At 41.6% G+C, this 16,849-nt stretch overlaps 1 protein-coding gene across 5 annotated transcripts in view; it reads right to left on the reverse strand.

Moving 5' to 3' along the window:
* The window catches only part of srgap1a (SLIT-ROBO Rho GTPase activating protein 1a), a 77,945-nt gene that overhangs the window by 12,921 nt on the left and 48,175 nt on the right, over nucleotides 1-16,849 (reverse strand). For 3 of the 5 annotated variants that reach the window (XM_084932854.1, XM_084932853.1, XM_084932856.1), the window contains exons 7-18: nucleotides 16,058-16,279; nucleotides 15,493-15,594; nucleotides 11,636-11,833; nucleotides 11,065-11,149; nucleotides 10,079-10,106; nucleotides 8,104-8,137; nucleotides 6,973-7,033; nucleotides 6,359-6,436; nucleotides 6,073-6,207; nucleotides 4,196-4,301; nucleotides 3,819-4,043; nucleotides 2,878-2,957 (exon numbers count right to left, since the gene is read on the reverse strand). In XM_084932854.1, the coding sequence (XP_084788980.1) occupies nucleotides 2,878-2,957; nucleotides 3,819-4,043; nucleotides 4,196-4,301; nucleotides 6,073-6,207; nucleotides 6,359-6,436; nucleotides 6,973-7,033; nucleotides 8,104-8,137; nucleotides 10,079-10,106; nucleotides 11,065-11,149; nucleotides 11,636-11,833; nucleotides 15,493-15,594; nucleotides 16,058-16,279 (1,354 nt within the window). Of the gene's footprint in view, nucleotides 1-2,877; nucleotides 2,958-3,818; nucleotides 4,044-4,195; nucleotides 4,302-6,072; nucleotides 6,208-6,358; nucleotides 6,437-6,972; nucleotides 7,034-8,103; nucleotides 8,138-8,814; nucleotides 8,921-10,078; nucleotides 10,107-11,064; nucleotides 11,150-11,635; nucleotides 11,834-15,492; nucleotides 15,595-16,057; nucleotides 16,280-16,849 lie in introns of all 5 variants that reach the window. The other 2 variants (XM_084932858.1, XM_084932857.1) reach the window with 1 other exon arrangement.

The raw sequence follows: 16,849 nt of genomic DNA on the forward strand, positions 1-16,849 counted from the left end.
AACAATAGCGTATGCAACGATAGACGTTTTTATATTGTCATCCGATATATATCGTTATATCGAACAGCCCTAGTGAGTATGTCCCGATGAGGTCAGGAATGAGGTACAACAGTGAGCCAGCCATCACAAAAATGGTTCTGTCATGGTTTGAGGAATCATGGTATTATGAACGCAGAAAAGAACCATTCGATTTTGCTCCACTGTGTAATACTGTGTGGAAAGCTTTCAATTGGCAGAGACTTCATTTCTCAGCATGGCAATGATACCAAACACACTGCCAATGTAGCAAAAGCATACCTGGATAGAAAAACACAGTGAAACATCGGGCATTGAAGGCCTCAGCTGAGGCCAGGTCTCAACTATAATGAAGCAATGTGGGATCAGAGGCAGTATTCCTGAAGACTACTAAATAAAAAAAGAAAGCTTGCCTAAAATAGTTTAGGCTGTGTTGAAGAATAAAAGTCCTCATACCAAACACTGAACTTCAAGCTTGTTATAACTCATTTTATACAATATTTCCATTCATGTTTGTAGATGTTTCGATCAACTGTTGCATTTATTTGTCATTTTTCCAGGAAAACGTGAATGAAATGAAGAGTGTCTCATGACTTCTGCACAGTACTGCTTTTTAATCATGAACAAAATGTATCGGGAGCATAAAAACTCACAATGCTGCTAAAATAAAAGTGACTACCCAGTGTCTTCTTAAAAAGAATAAGAATGTGTGCATCAAATTTAACAGGATAAGTGAAAATCTGGACCTTTTGTTGACATGAAAGAAATGGGATGACTAATATAGGATTCATCCTCTGTGCAAAACCTCGAGGCAAAAGAGATACTTCAGTGAGGGCCAAAGTGGTAAACAGGTGGACAACCGGACCCTTTTTTGGATATACACTTCTGTTTATCAAAACCAAGAAGCTGCTATTGTATATTTCAAAATAAAGGTAAGCATAGGAGTCGGTGAACCTAACTGTTCTGGTACATCTTGGGGAGCTTTTCATGAAATACCCGTCTGGGGGATCCTGGTGAAGACTGACATTATGTCTTTCAGAAGACTGCTTGCCTCTGAAAAAATACACGAAATACATAAACTGTGGCTATATTTTCTGAATGGTCACAACTACAATATGACAAAAGATCTTGATCGTCAGTTATCCACACACTTCCTTTTTTTCCACAAATGTTATCAGGACAGCATATTGCATTAAGACTCTGTATGTAATCAGCTTGAAGCGCATCTGCTCCAACGAGTCAAGGATATTTCTCCACCGGTGTTTGCACACGAGGTGACTTTTACTCCTCTCGCCACCTAACTTGCATTCACTTCCTTTAAAGGCCAACACAAGTTAACACGTTTGAAGCCTTGATAAGAAAGGAGAGAAAAATGATAACTATGTAAGTCTGGAGAAAACAAGCGAGAGTAACTAAACAGGAAACAAGCCCTGTTTTTGTGTCTGAAATCCAGCTGAGGTCACAGGGATTTAAAAATAACTGATGACAATAACTTGACCACAGTTCAAGACTCTACAGGGAGGAACTCAGTGAGGACATCCTCCCAGTCTGCTTAGAGAAGCTTTTGGAACAAAACCATGGCAGCAAGGGCTTTCTGGAAAACACAATCTTCTTGTAATTACTCAAAGTTGATAGCTGCCATCTGTGTTTTACAGTAGGAATAAGTTTCCTCGTCTAATCAGATATTTCCTTTGGTTATACTTAACAGTAAGATGAGGGTCTTTATTTGGAAACCGTGATTAAAAGCTAATGTCAGGAGAAGAGATCAACTGTGGTTTTCAAAGTCTCTCTGTGGAGGCTGATGTCAACAGGGAGCCCCGAAACATGTAGCTTGGTGATAACGTGGAAGGATTTGGGTGATTGCTTTCAACAGAAAAGGTTTAGGAAAGTGTGTTACTAAGGTAAGACAATAAAATTAGGTTCAACAGTAGTTCAAGTATTTCTTGCACCGTTCTGTCTACATCTGGTCAGTTTTCTGTCAAAGTTATCTCTCACTTTTTAATGAGCTGAAAGTTTTATTGTCCTTTTCTGCTTTTTACTGTAAGTTAAACAGCAAAGTCATACCACGTCTAATCTTTTGGTCTCAACTAACTCTCTAAATATTTGATTTGGACATGACGAACTGGTATCCATTTCATGGAAACAAAGGACCACATGTCTGATCACACAACAGCGTCTGGCTGAAGTACTTAATATCCTCCAGTGTCAACAACAGCCCGTGTTTTTTCTTTTCCTTTCTTCTTCGTTTCTATATATATTTCTCTGGGACATATGGAAATGTAATTAAATGTAGACTTTATTATTTTTGAACCACAGATAAAATGTGACACTTTTGAAACACGCTTCATAAATCTGCCATTCTTTCATAAATTACTTTTGCGCTGATTTTTCACAAAGGGAGTTAAAAATGTAATCCAAGGTTGGGACCTTTAAGAAACAAGTTTTCATTCCCAGGAGGCCCAAAAGGTGCAGACCACCAAGGAATTTGTAAAATGAGGGGGTGTGGAGCCGTCCAAAGCCCCAAGGAAAGTAGAACCATTAGAATATGAATGGCTGTCTGTCACTCTGAGCCCGGTTCCCTGGCTCTTCAAGGTTAATGCATTTATCGGGCTGAAAGGCAGGATTAGCCACCCCGAGCTGCAGAGACACAAGTTTAACCCTCCGCACACAAAAGACTGGGGGGCTTTAAATTTAACCGTGCATATGTTAAATGAACAGTGGTTACAATAATTAGTTTTAGTTCTATATTTAGTGATTGCAACTCCTAAAAACACAATTTGATTGGACTCTAGAAGGACACAAAGGTATGTAAGAGCAAGTTTAAACATTTGTATGACTATTTACTGCTGTGCAGTCACTCACCATCCTCGCTGGTGTGCGTCTCTGTTCCTCCCTCATTGTCTACCTCCTCCAGGGCTCCATGCTCGCTATAGGGGCTCTCACTGTTGGGGACAACATCCAAATTACCAGGGTCACAGCCACAACAGGGCTCAAGGACTAAGGTACATTTCAACAACAGACACACACAAAATTTTAATGATAAAATGCCATTCAAGACAAGATGAAAAGCAGGAAGGTTTTTTACAATTAATAAGACATGGAGGATGTTCAACCAGCAGCCATTATCAAGAGTTTCCCATTGTGTGGTTAGGAAGTCTCTAAATGATCTTCTGGAAATGAAGAGTGAGAGCTGACAGGAACGCCACACATGACCGCAGATTACCCCGGCCAGGAAATGAACGTCTGCGTCCAAGCTAACATGTCAGTAGCAACCTCCTCTTTAGGGAGAGGAGGCAACGAATGGAAAAGAAAATCCCAGGGGTTATGCCTCACTCGGGGAGACACAGCCACGCTGAGACAGGTGATTTACTCTGGCCAGAGATAAATCGCTGTCAGGCTGCGGTGATGTGGGGGCAGCACAGAAAAGGAGAAACAGAGGTAGATAAAGACGGGAAGAAACAAGCGATAAGCCTTATATACAGATGTGAGGCTGGTTTTTGTCTTGCTTGACTGCAGTTTGCTCTGCATTTCAACTAATCAGCCCCTTCCTGCCAGGTGACCTCTTTTTTCTTCTGTCATGATTGTAGAAATTAAAATAATTGTTTCAGCCTGTCTCTCATCTAAATACAGTTCTGAAACATGAGCTACCTCGTCATGTTCTTCAGCTGCACGTGTTGAACTGGTATGTGTTATAGCTCACATCGACTCCCCAGTGTGAACATCTCTGGATGTTTGGGTCCAGTAAATGCGGCACTTCACCCGATTTAGGTATAGCACTGTCGACATATGTTCTTATTTCTTACCAGTAGTCCCCGCCCGCCATGCACTTCTCATAGATGGGCCCATCCAGTTCTTTGACATCAGGAAAGATGGTCTCGTGGTGGATGATGATCGTCTTGATGATCTCGTTGACGTGGGCCTGGCACGAGACCTGGTCCTGGCTGTCTGGTGTGGGCATGAGTGTTGGGCCAAAACATATGGCCAGGTTGTATGGGTCCATCATGTTCTCATCACTGTACTGGGACAGACTGAAGAGAGGGACGGAGGTAAGATGGAGAGTGAAGAAACAAAATATAAAGGAGTAAAAGGTTGAAATATTTTAATATAAAGTATTTCAGACAAATCATTGAGCAAGGGCAATCATGATGTTTAGGATGTTATTTTTTTTTGTTAAACTCACTGGTTGAGGAAGGCAAAGAGGTAGCGCATCACAATGAGGACCGATCTGGGAATGGTCAGGAGGATCTTACGGATGTACAGCGCTCTCTCATACAGGTTTTCTATTCCTTTAAAAAAAAAAAAAAAAGGGGGGGGGGTCAAAAAGAGTATGTTGTTAGCAATAAAAAAATGTATAAACCAAAAAAATAAAAGCATATATAACAAGTTTTTCTCTGGTTCAGTCCATGGAGTAGATGTCTGGGGCTTACACTTGTGTAATCTATCGACGATATCCACATACTCTCAAGTCTAAAGACATAAATTCGGCCAAATACTTAGTAGAAGCATTAAATATTTCAATGGGCACAGAAGTTTAATTGTATAAAGTCCTCGTGGACACAGGCGATATGTTGACTCTGGTAATTACCCTCACCACAACTTTGGTTTATCACCTGATTCTCTCATAAAGGAAGAAGAAGTGAAAATAGGCGCTCTGTCACGTGCACATTTTGTTTACTTTTTCAGAAATATCACGAAAAAAAGAGCAGCTTTCTTCATCAAAGTCTTTATTATCATTTTCACAGAGAAAAAATATTGTGCTTTAGTAAGATGCAGCCGGAGAATGTCGACCTTTCTGTCCTTCGTTACTATTATGTTTGTCTCAGTGTGGCACCTGAAACAGGCTGTTTTACCCAGCTAAGCTGGGGCTGTGCTGGCTGGGCTGCTAAAAATAGCCATGTCACCCTCCAGCCACTGTGTGCCATCTGGGATTTGGGCTTCTGGGATACTTGTGATGCATTTCATTTTTCATGAATACCTAACTTGGATTCTGTGAGGCTCTCAAGCACTTCAGAAGCTGCTATTTAAAGATCTATTCGAACGCAGACTTATACATCACATGTGTGCAGCACATCCTCGCGAAGCATTCTTACCGCAAATTCCAAAATGAAAGATATCACAAGCCGCAGTGCACCGCTGCGGTGAAAATGAAACAGTCAACTGAGAGCGGTTAAATGATCTCGTAGCTGGTCTGGGCTGCTCCATATGGGGATAAGGTTTATATATGGAGCCTGCTGGGCGCTCAGCCCACACTGCAATCACTGGCATGCAGAGCTGGGAAATATAAACAGGGAATCCCCATCACTCATCCAACACGAATGTGTAAACGACGGTAGACCCAAGAAACTCAAGAGGACACACTTCACACACTTGCGAGTACACAAAGAACACACACAAATACACGGGGCACACAATCACTCCCGCAGAGTCGCACGAGGCATCGGGGCGCACACTATGTCCATGTGACTTTGTGCATATTCAATTGTTCTTTAACAGAGCTGATGTGATGTAATGCAGTGTCATTCAAAGAGCTGACTGAACTGTGAAACGATTCAGACAAATTCACAATGTGACCATTCTTGTGAGGACTCCACTGCAGATTCAGCCCAGGGCTGCGAACATTCAACACTCCACCAAAACTCTATGGTCAGCTTTGTGCCGCTCACAACAGATCGGCTCCTGCTCAGAGCTCAACACAGCAGAGCAGGACCCACAAAACACAAGTCTGAGTTCAGACTTCAGAATGACAAAGAGTTCAAGCAAGACTACAAGGTGCAAGGTACAAATGTTCAAACTTTCATTATCAGATATGTACAACCCCCCCCCCCCCCACAAGGCTACAGTGTATAATATAAGATGATATGAGAGCTAACTATTTTAGGTCTTTAAGACAATAAAATCACCAGGATCTAAATCCATCTAAATTAGACAAATATGCTCTTCACTGTAACGCAAAGTATTTAAAATAAGTATGTAAATAAATAAAACTCGTTACAGAAAAAAACAATCAATCACTCATAAAAAGCGACTGACTGATAATACACAAAAATATGTTCTTACTGATGCAGGACAGCAGCTCATTGAACCTCTCTTTGAGGAAAAGAGGGTTCTCCAGACCGCGGAAGTACAGTTTGAGAACGCCAGCCACCGAATTGATGTCATGATTATTCTCATCGTCTGCCAGAGGGTCATTTCCTAAAACAAAGAGAAGCGAGCAGGTCAAGTTGGATTTATTTTATTGCATCATTTTAGACATATACCTAATTAAAAATAAAATTGGAAACAAATATAGTAGAGATCAAGCTGTTGACAAGCATCTTTTATAGTGAAAACAGAACCCCGGTACCTCTCTCAAATGAGTTCTTGATGTCGTTGACTTCCAGCTGAGATCCAGGTACACGAAATATTCCTTGGTGCTGGAGGCCTGTACAGGGAAAAAATAAAACAAAGAAAGGATGAGGAAGCAAAGAAAAGCAGAAGACCAACTCATGAGCTTTAATCCACCTGTGGTCATACAGATGAGAAAACAAATTGCCCAAAATGACACTTAAGTTACTGTAACTAGCCTGCAATATTTTTTTAGATTTATCTCTGAGTGTCATCAGTTGGTTGCCAGATAAGATGCAGAGGATGTTATCTACAGTCACACCTTTCAATGCTTAGAATTATAAATCTGCTTTAGTCAGTGATATTTAAACTCAACAGTCATACAAGTGAGAGGTTTCTCACTGTATGGGAGAATGTATGTATGGGAATTTCAGTAGAAGAGACTGCATAAAGATACACAGGGCGGAATTTGCACATTTCCATGGAATAAACTGAAACTCCAACATCTGCATCTGTGAAAGTGTTACTTTCTCCCACACTAGATAAAGTTGGTTGGGTTATAAGAAGACCTCAAAGAAGGTATAAATACAGCAACTACTGTAACACTGTAAGGGCTGACAGTATGCTACTCACCATACAAATTTATGTAGCGAATACAACTCTCAACCACACGAGGAATAGCTTGTCCAGAGTCCTTTGAAGAAAAGTCAGATGAGTAATTCGTCATTTTGTTACATGTATAAGAGCCTAACCAATACTACATTTCGTGCAGTGATTTGTTACAACAACAAAAAAAATCACTGGTGTACAATGTCCTTGTTTTTCTTCATTAACACATAAAATCAAAATTGTGTAAAAAATATGTAATAATCAGGATTATATCACATTTTGAGGAGGTAATTTATCCAAAATCTGATCAATTAAAACACGTGTCTCACTTTTGTGTTTTCTTAATGCATATCTGGTGCATGCAGCCTGCTGACCGGTTCAATGTATTGACTGCGGCCCAATAGGAGCCGTTAAAAGAATATAATCATGCACACCCAGTGAAAGTGAAGCTGGTAAGTTTAAATACAAAGTGTGATCTTATTAAGACAGACTGACTTGACCTCACAGCTATGCTCAGTCTCCCATAATAACTCAGTTTCATGGATGTCGTGGATTATCACAAAGTATACAAAAATCACTAACCAACTGGAATAGCAACACCGGAGGCCTATTGAAATGTGCTTAAACATGCCTTATGTCTTTTTTTATGCAAACAATCAAGAGCTGTGCTTAAATTAACAAGAGCTTATCCAAAAGGGCACAGACTCCATATGAAGTTCGGGCCTAAAATGGCAAGATAAGAGCACTTGGATGTGCACTCAACTCTCCTTCTGCCTGTGTGCTGGCTCCTCTTGTAAATCACTGCTGGACGGGGACTCGGTACATGCTTTTAATGATACAGTGGATCTGTTTACAGCCCTCAGGGGTATACAATGAGCCCAAACACAACAGCCATACTAAAATCGACTAGCTATGGTTGGAGTGCAGCAGTGAGGGTTGAGGCAGAAGCCGGGGTGCTGCTAGATTATGTAATGCCATCTCTTTGGATATGAGAGACTGATTTTGATCTATAAGGAATAGAAATTTGCACAGACAACTGAAACTGCAGCTGTAACCTTCAACTCAGTCTGTCTAAGTGGCAGGTAAATAATTTGTTAGTACAGAAATGAGAAAAGGTTTGCAGCACGAGCCCCCAACATGCCTCAGAGTTTCTACCTGATGTCGAGTGTGTGAGTTCCGTCGTCCACGGCTAAAGAGAAATGTTGCAAGAGTCGGAGATGATCAGAGATGGAAAAAGGGGAAAAAAGCAAGATCCAGATTAGCACCTCAGCAGCTTCCCACCAAAGCTTTTACTAAGAGAGCGTTACATTCCACTCTGTGCTGGCATCAAACCCATAACAAAACAGCAGGAACTGGACAGGATCAGGCAGGACTCGACACGGCCACCGGCGAGAGGCAGTGAAGAGACCGGAGGAGGGGGGCAGCACACCTTATCAGTTTGGCATCCGCTCCCCGACTGCCATCTATCCTGCTGTTTTCACTGGCCTCTGCTCTTACTCTGGAAGCAGAGGAGAGAAAATCCCTCGCCAGAGCAGCTCAGTGATGCCAGGTCAGCAGTGAGTCAGGGGAGCTGATGGAGACAAACATTTATCCTTCCAACTGCTGTTCCCTTCCTCCTGCTGCCCTCCAAATCTATCAATGCCACCACCCCACACATCTGAGAAACAGACCGCCAGAGCTCGCTGACTCATGAGGAAGGTTTCCAGAATCCATCTTAGCACAAATGTTCATGTTTTGTTGTTGATAAATGATGATCAAAGCTAAGACGCTTACGGGGGAACCCACCAAAATGACCAGAAAGCCAGAGGGAAATAGAAAACGGATAGGAGAAGGTGAACAGTCAAGCGGGAGACTGGCAATCAGTACCTTAATAAATGACTCCAAATTGCCATTAAATAACCTAACATTAAAAACAGAGCGGGGTCTAGCCCGCCGGGTGCCAGTGAGGGTTCTGTACGGCCCATTGGGATGTCTAGAACACAAAGAATGAATCAGAAAAGGCAAACAATGCATTTTGTGGTTTCCCTCTTTGCACATTTATGTCCTTTCAAAACCTGAACTGAAGAGGAGGATGACTAATCTTCAAAACCTTTCAACTCCAGGTGATGGCTGGATGGATGAATAAGGGTATTTTTTCAAACACAGCTGAAACCCATGAAATAACATTTTCTTTATAGCCTTTTTTTTTAATCCTCCACCAGATACAACAGGCCAGAGAAGTGCCAGACCCACTGGGAGCTTTGTATGTGTCAGCATCCACCTCGTGACAGAGCCTGCAGGTGACAGTCCCTTTTAGTTAGTGTGTATGTCATAAAGCTGTTCTTGAGATCTGGAGGATTTAAGTGAAATGAATCCATGACTTAGGTTCCCTTTGCTGCTCAGTCATGGTGTTAAAAACCTTTTTGGTGAAAAGGCCTGAAGATGTTAAAAAAAATGACCAAACCCATCAAACTCTGCAGAGCACACGAGGACACATCTGTCTTATGTTGTTTGACCAAAATCAAATTTTGCTGAGAAGAAGGAAGATCAAAATTACTCATTATTCATATCATTACTAGTAATCAAAAAACATGCCCTTTCTGGTCAACGGTAAACATAAGAAATGCTTTAGTTTGAAAGTGTGACCCTTCCCCTGCAAAAATATAGGGGTAGAGTAAATTTCCCTCCTCGAAGAGGCAAGTTCAAATTAAACTTCTATTCCTTGTCGAGTTACTAGCCACCAAATATGGTTCCTTTCATCAAATTAAGCATATTATCTGCTGATAACAGCCAGCCAACCTCAGTCGATAGCGACTCTCTTTAAATTGCTTTAACCGGCCTATGTCTACTACTGCAATACCCTTTGCAACCTGTCTCTATCTCAGCCTTTCATTTTGTTGTGTGTCCGACTTCATCAACGCCATCAGCTGTCACTGATTTCTGCTGGTCTCCCTGTATATGGTGTCCACCCATGTGCATCAAAGGAAGAGAGGTCCTAGAACTTACCGACAGAAATATCATAATATATAAAACTAGTATAACTAGCTAAGTTATGTAACTACAGAAGTAGTGAAAAGAAAAACTGCCCTGAAGTTTCAGTTGCTGTTGAAAGGGAAGTGAATATGCACAGGTGCTGATGTGTCTACTTTACCTTGTGGTCATGTATTCAGCTCGGTGGCCTGAGATATGAGAAAAGAGACAAGGTGTGACAAGACGTTAGTTGGGTGGACATGCCAAGACTCATCACTGCAGTCCCTGCAGGGAATTGTGCATATGGCTAACAAAGCATTTGCCATCTGCTCACAACCACTGGCCTTTTGAGCAATCCAAAAGAAACCCATACACACTGTTTTTCCACATAATATTATAACCTGTGCCGAGACAGTTACATCAAAATGTAGTTCAAACATCTAACAGGACACAGATGCACTTTTAAAAGTTATGGGTGCATGCACACGCACACAATGCACAGAGCTAAGTTTAAAACAAGCAAAAGAAGATGAAGCAAAAATAACTACCAAATGGTTTCGCATAACAGGAAGACGCTCAAATTTTTGGGTGACTCAAACTGTACTTCATGCAGACACCAAAATGACTAAGTAGCATGTGGGAGAAACAGGAGGGTTTTTTCTTCCTCTTAACTTAAGGCTCCATTAATCATTCAGCGTCGAATTTGAAGGAGACCACCGGGACTGCCTGTTAGAACAATGAACTGACAAATACAAGCTGAGCCCTTTAGGAGATCCTGCCAGTGTAGAACAAGGGGGGCCTGTTCTTATACATGGCAGGCCATTAGGTTTCAAGCAAATCAATCACTAAGATGGATAATACAAGTTCATAATTGCCCCTCGGCTCTGACTTGCCTGGTTTAAAACCAGATTACAATCTAAGAGCTTTGACTGGTGACAAAAGCAAACAAACAACAGGAAGTTTGCCACAGAATAGACTGAATTTGCTCAAGACGGACTGCCAAATATAATAGAATTCAGTAAAGTATCCAAACACTAGATGTTTGGATACTGATTGGGGTTAATAAGTCATTTTGGCTAGTAGAACATTTCCCATTTTAAGGTACGAATTAAGCACAAGTACAATACAGTGTAGAGTCTAAGGGTAAATACAGGGTCGTGAATGTACCTTCACCAAGTGCCCTCTTCAGCAAGTCGTGCTTGGCCTGCAGTTTGGAGATGAGATTGCTGCCTTCCAAAAACTCACGGAATTTCTGTGGAGAATTTAGAGTAATTACCCAGCAGCCCTGAGCACCGGCAGGAGCACCCACTCTTAAGACGGCAGTCTGTGATGAAGCAGCCAAGGGCAAAAGGACGTGCTTAGCGCCCCTTTTAGAAGCCCTTATCAGAGCATGTCCATCCCTGGATTGAAACAAGATTGCAGCTGGCAGCTGGAAATATTCTGAGGCAGTTACTCCTCTGCCAGCTGATCAAAGATTTCATAGGAATGATGTGCATAAGTTAAACATCACCTACAACCCAAATATCAAGTATATTCATATATAGATAAAAGCTTTGACTACATGTTCTAAGATTTGTTATATAGATTCTGCGGTTTATGATCAGACAGGAATAAATCTGTTGTAAAGCTGCATTACAGACAGCATGGATTTGATATTTATTTCTGTTTTCTGCATTAAAAATACATTTTAAAGTCATTACTTTCGCTAACTTGCAGCAGACGTCATCTCTGCACTCACCATGAAGTAGAACTGCTCCGTCTCTTGCTGGTTGGCTCTCCTCTTGGCGATGCTGGGCTTGCTGAGGTACGTCTCCGACACTGTGGACTTGACTGATTCGGTGGACCGGCTGTGGTGGAAGCACTCAGACACATCGTAGTCTTCAATGGTCACCATGTCCTGGATGGTGGTCAGGGTTGCCTCTGATGTCTTTTTGATCTGTGAAAAGAAGAGAAGGTGAGAAAAAGCTGCATAAAAACCTGATGTCATCTCTTCCATATCACTATGTTACCATCTCAGTATACACAGAAACTCACTTCACTCCCTGAAAACCACTCTCTATCCCATGACACACTTTAAAATTCAGGTGGTTTCTGACAAGGTGAATGTTCCCTAAAATAAAAGAATTTGCAGACGGTTCAAAGTGACTTATTTATCATTGTGTACACACTCACGGGGTGCAGAGGTGAACAGTGTCAGATGGAAATGCCAGAATGAGCTGTAGGCTTTTAAGATCCATTTTCATAACCACGTCTTCCTGTCAACAGTTCTTCTCTCAGAGCTTATAAACACCAGGACTTGGCCAAGCATGCCCCACCACTTAGTGTGAAAGATGTTCGACCACTGCTGCAAGAGCTGCAGGGCATAACTGTGTCCATAATATTATGACATAAGATGGCACAACATGTGACATTCAAATGAGAGAGTAGATAAAAGTTAAAGACACACACACACACACACATCCAGGGGGAAAAACTGACCATTTTGGCACGTTTAAGCCTTCAGAGTCATCCCAAATGTAAATATGTATAAAAAGGATCAAGGCGCTTGCAGAGCATGGACTAATGGCAATACAAACAGAGCAAATATAAACAGAGAAAAAGTAAAGGAGGCAGACAGGGAGGCATAAGAGACTAAACTGAAGTGTGTTAAGTGTGGACATGAATCACTGATGTGGAAAAGCCACAAAAAAACCCAAACAACAACAACAAAAACACAAAAACCCACCAACAAGCACTTCCCTGGAAAAATTAAGCGAAACTGCAGCCTTTCATGGAGACACTCACCATGTCAGTTCAATTACTGAGATTTTAAAAAGGTGGGGAACGCACAGGTCAATGGGACCCTGAATGTAATGCAGCTGGAATTCCTCTTGATTATCCTTAATGATCAGAATGACCCCACCTCAAAAGGTAGTGACCCCATTTGTCAGTTATTTAGTGAGCGCAACCTCAGAGGTAATGAAAGAACAAGGCGAATTCCTCGTGTAACAATTATACACACTGAGACAACTGTGGATTGTTTCTTTTAAACTGCCTGACCCGTGACTCATTTCACCTTCAAAGAAGAAGAAAAAAAGAGTCGCCCTGAAAACCAAAGAAGACTTTTCAGCTTTCATGTGTTGCTGTGATGAATTACGCCGCTGACACACATGCTCGGGCACACAGAATGGATGTAGTTATCCCACCTTTCATGAAGGAAAGGAAACACGCAGACACGCACGGAACATGAAATGCTAGATTCAGTAAAGTGAAACTTTCAAATGACTAAAAAGGCAAATTTACACAATGACAGGTAACTTCTAACATGTAGCCGTTGGTTATACTCTGAGTGTGTTTGAGTTCCTCTCCCTGTGTTCCTGGCAGCCTCATTCAGAGTGGCACCATGGAGGCGAGAGGCCCAGCTGTCATCATGAAGACAAGAGCCATGCATGTGTGATAGAAATGCTCCTAGTGAAAAAGTTGTTGAGTTTATCCATTATTCAGCAGACGGATAGTTACCAGTGTTCGGTGCAGGGCTCAGTTACAGCAGAGCTCTTAGAGAGACTCGGTGGATATGCGTGTTAATCCATAAATTATAAACCATAAATCCGGTGTCTCTATAGTTTGATATAGATGTTTCAAAAGTAAGCAAGTAGCCATCATTATCTAAACTGAACTTAACTTCAGCACTGTTAAAAGCAAAAAATAATTCCAGTCGCAAAAAAGTGGAATAAAGGTTTATTCTGCAGGGAAGCGCGCCACTCCTAGTTAATCCTACATCCGTCATCAGAAGTCAGACTGCAGTCCACAGCTTTCAACAGACCCTGCAGTACAGTAAGTGTGTAATTTGCTGATCTGCCGCTATGAGCACACACACAGGCTTTGATGTGCTTGATATTTATCTGGAGGAAAAACAAACACTCCCTGCAAAGATGATGCTATTAGATTGCCAGGGTTTAGTGTGAAACATCTTGAGAATAACCATTAAGTGTGCTTGTGTATTTGCAGGAGAAGACGGCAGAAATCAGAGGAAAATTAGTCTGTGTGAGCACTGGGTCATGCAGAGGCAAATGAGATCTAAATGGGCAGATTATTAAGTCTGCAAAAAGACAAATCACACTGACTGACTGATGAGGAGAAATGAAATTATGTCCTTAGAGAAATGAGTTTTTTGATGAAAGAAATCCAGCAGGATTATGCTAAGCCCTACGCCTAAATAAAAGTGAAATCCAGCGTCCTTCTCCCTGTGTTGCACTCTATCCAGCGCCAATGCAGAGTAAATTATTCAGCAATGTTTTCTTTCACCAACTTCACGGGAGCCAAAGAGGTTTGAGGAAGCAGCTGCACTTCTCTATGAAGCACTGCCCTGTAGTTTTTCCTGTCCAGATAAAGACAGACGCTCCTTCTCCCTCGTACGTTTGACAGTCCAGCTTTTAGGTTGCCACAGTGCTTAGAAAGTTCATTTTCCAAGGATGTATCTGGCACGTCATGCCCAGGAAGAGAGGCCATCTGGTGATCCTAACATGAGGCAGCGGCGCCCTCCAATTTTGACCCACCAGGACATCCGCTTCAGCGAGGCAGGAGGACAAGGGCATGAAGCAACCGGGGCTTTTCAACCACACACACAGTCACAAGTATATGCACACTTGATTAAACACTATAGTACTGCAGACAAACTGTGATGACGCCAACAGGACTCTGACTCGTCTGGTTATACTCCATGAAACACCACAATCTGAGTCTCAGTAAACAGGCTGTGACTGAGGATCATTTTCACCACTGACTGACTGATATTTTCTTCTAATGACGTGGGGTGTATGTGTATATACACATACACACAGTCGGTCATAAAGCTTGTTAAATTCAATTATTAAAGTTAGTGAATGTATTTTGCATATTCAAATAAGCCGCACATACTGTTATTCTGCACTCATAGTTCATTCCTGTAGACGTATAGTTTAGACGTCTGTTTAACTAAAGATTTGACCATCTGATCAAAGGGAATATAAAATGATGATGAATGCAGATGAAGTTGTGAGGCCTGCTCCTGTGTCTTTGTAAGAGGATAAAAGAAGAAAGTGCAGCGATGTGGAGGGAGAGAAGCAGAAAGGAGAAGCAGGTCAGACGTGATACAAAGTAACAGCCCGATGGAGGTGACTGCACTCTGAACCAACAAAAAGCCTTTCTTCTCCATTTTCAAGAAAACAAAATGTAAATTTACTCAGGCATGCTGCAGATGCATTAAAACAACAGAGCCTGAGAAGCAAAGAAGCACCTACAATGTCAATGCAGCGCAGGTGGGAGCAAAACGACAGGCTTCACAGAGAGGCTTTCAGAGGCTACCTTCGGGGCATGAGCAAGAAGAAAAAACACAGTTTGTAAGCTTGTGTCTCATCTATAACTATTTTCCATCTCACCTTGGATGACTTCTGGCTGAAGTTAACTTTGTTGAGCATCTTTAATTCACTGTCAGCACCGTGCATCCAACAAATAAACACAAAACAAAGCTGCCAAATCTCAGGCAGACAACAAAACTGAGACATGTTTGACGCAACTAAATCCCCTGCAACACAAACACCCGGATTGCGATTTCCATTTTTCTTGCCCCCATTTTACCTCTTCATTTTCAATCTTCAGAGTAGCGATACGAGACTGCAGCTGCTGGAACCTCAGTATAAGCTCCCCATTCACTGGTGGCTGCACTGAGATCTGACATACCTGGAAATATAGACAAATCACAGCATCACTGACCAAGAACCTGAAATTTCAAGCTACCAGAGAAACAAGGTCATGTAAGCTCTAAATTTAAACAGGATGTAGGCATCCAAATTCTTTTTTCCAATTGCAAGGCAAACCACAGTGACGTCTCCCAAATGAATGCAGACACCGATGCAAAAACAGCTAGTAAACAGACACGCTATCAGCAGAGTGCCAGCCAAACAGTAAAATCCCTAACACATGTTGAGCTTCGTGACTTCAGGGGACGTAATAACACATGATTTGTTAATTTCAGTACCCATAAAACCTGATCCAGCAGCCCATACGCAATAAAAAGCTGCACTCAAGCCACTGAATATCTGACCTTGTTAAGGCTGAGATATTTTTATTTTTCAAAATTAAGCTCAAAGGTATTCAGTATATTTGCACCACTTATTAGATAAAATCCAGCTGCACCACATACTTCGTCTCCCATGTGAGGCTGGAACTCAAATTTTGCTGGAGGACAGAAGGCCGTAGGGTACATCTCCATGAACCTCTGTCGGTCACTTCGTGGATCTAAACTGTCCACTGCATTTTCGATGATGTCAAGACCCTCGTGGCGTGACGTCTCCAAGTTGTATTCGGCAGACAGGTAAGTCCGCAGGGCACGATTCAGACTGGCATGGTAACCCAAATCACAGCACTGGATGGGAAAAAGAAAGAAAAAAAGGCAGATTTTCAGAGAGTTAAACAAAATCATTCAGTTATTATTATTCATCAACTTTACACTCAACCTTTGGCAAAAAAGTAACTGAATAATTCCCCCACAGACTATTGTTACTTAGCCACGTTGGTTATTTCTTCACATGTTAAGCAGATAAAGACACCTGCAGTTGATTCCAAGTGTGACAAATGCATTTCAAAGTGGTTTCTGTAAATCCAGACCGTGATGCAAAGGAGCACTCGATGACCGTGAAAAAGCCACCCTCAGCGATAGTAGCAATAGCAAACCAATGACAAGAACAGAAAGTAGTTCATTTGCACAGACCTGGTGTGTAATACCAGACAAAGAGTGACTTCGTGTTACTAATTATTTTGCTGTGCTTATTTTTATTTCGATGCTGTAAATTATAAACCACGGATGCAAAAAAAATGTTTTCAATTCTTCTTGTTAAAAGTGAAGAGCAACTCTCAAATTTACACAGAAATATAAATGAGCAATAGCTGGCTACATTTTATGGTTAAAAAAAAAAGAGACTAAATGACATCACTT

This window comes from Perissodus microlepis, chromosome 7, assembly GCF_051167445.1.
Source record: "Perissodus microlepis isolate ML-2025 ecotype Zambia chromosome 7, ASM5116744v1, whole genome shotgun sequence".
Classification (NCBI taxonomy): domain Eukaryota; kingdom Metazoa; phylum Chordata; class Actinopteri; order Cichliformes; family Cichlidae; genus Perissodus; species Perissodus microlepis.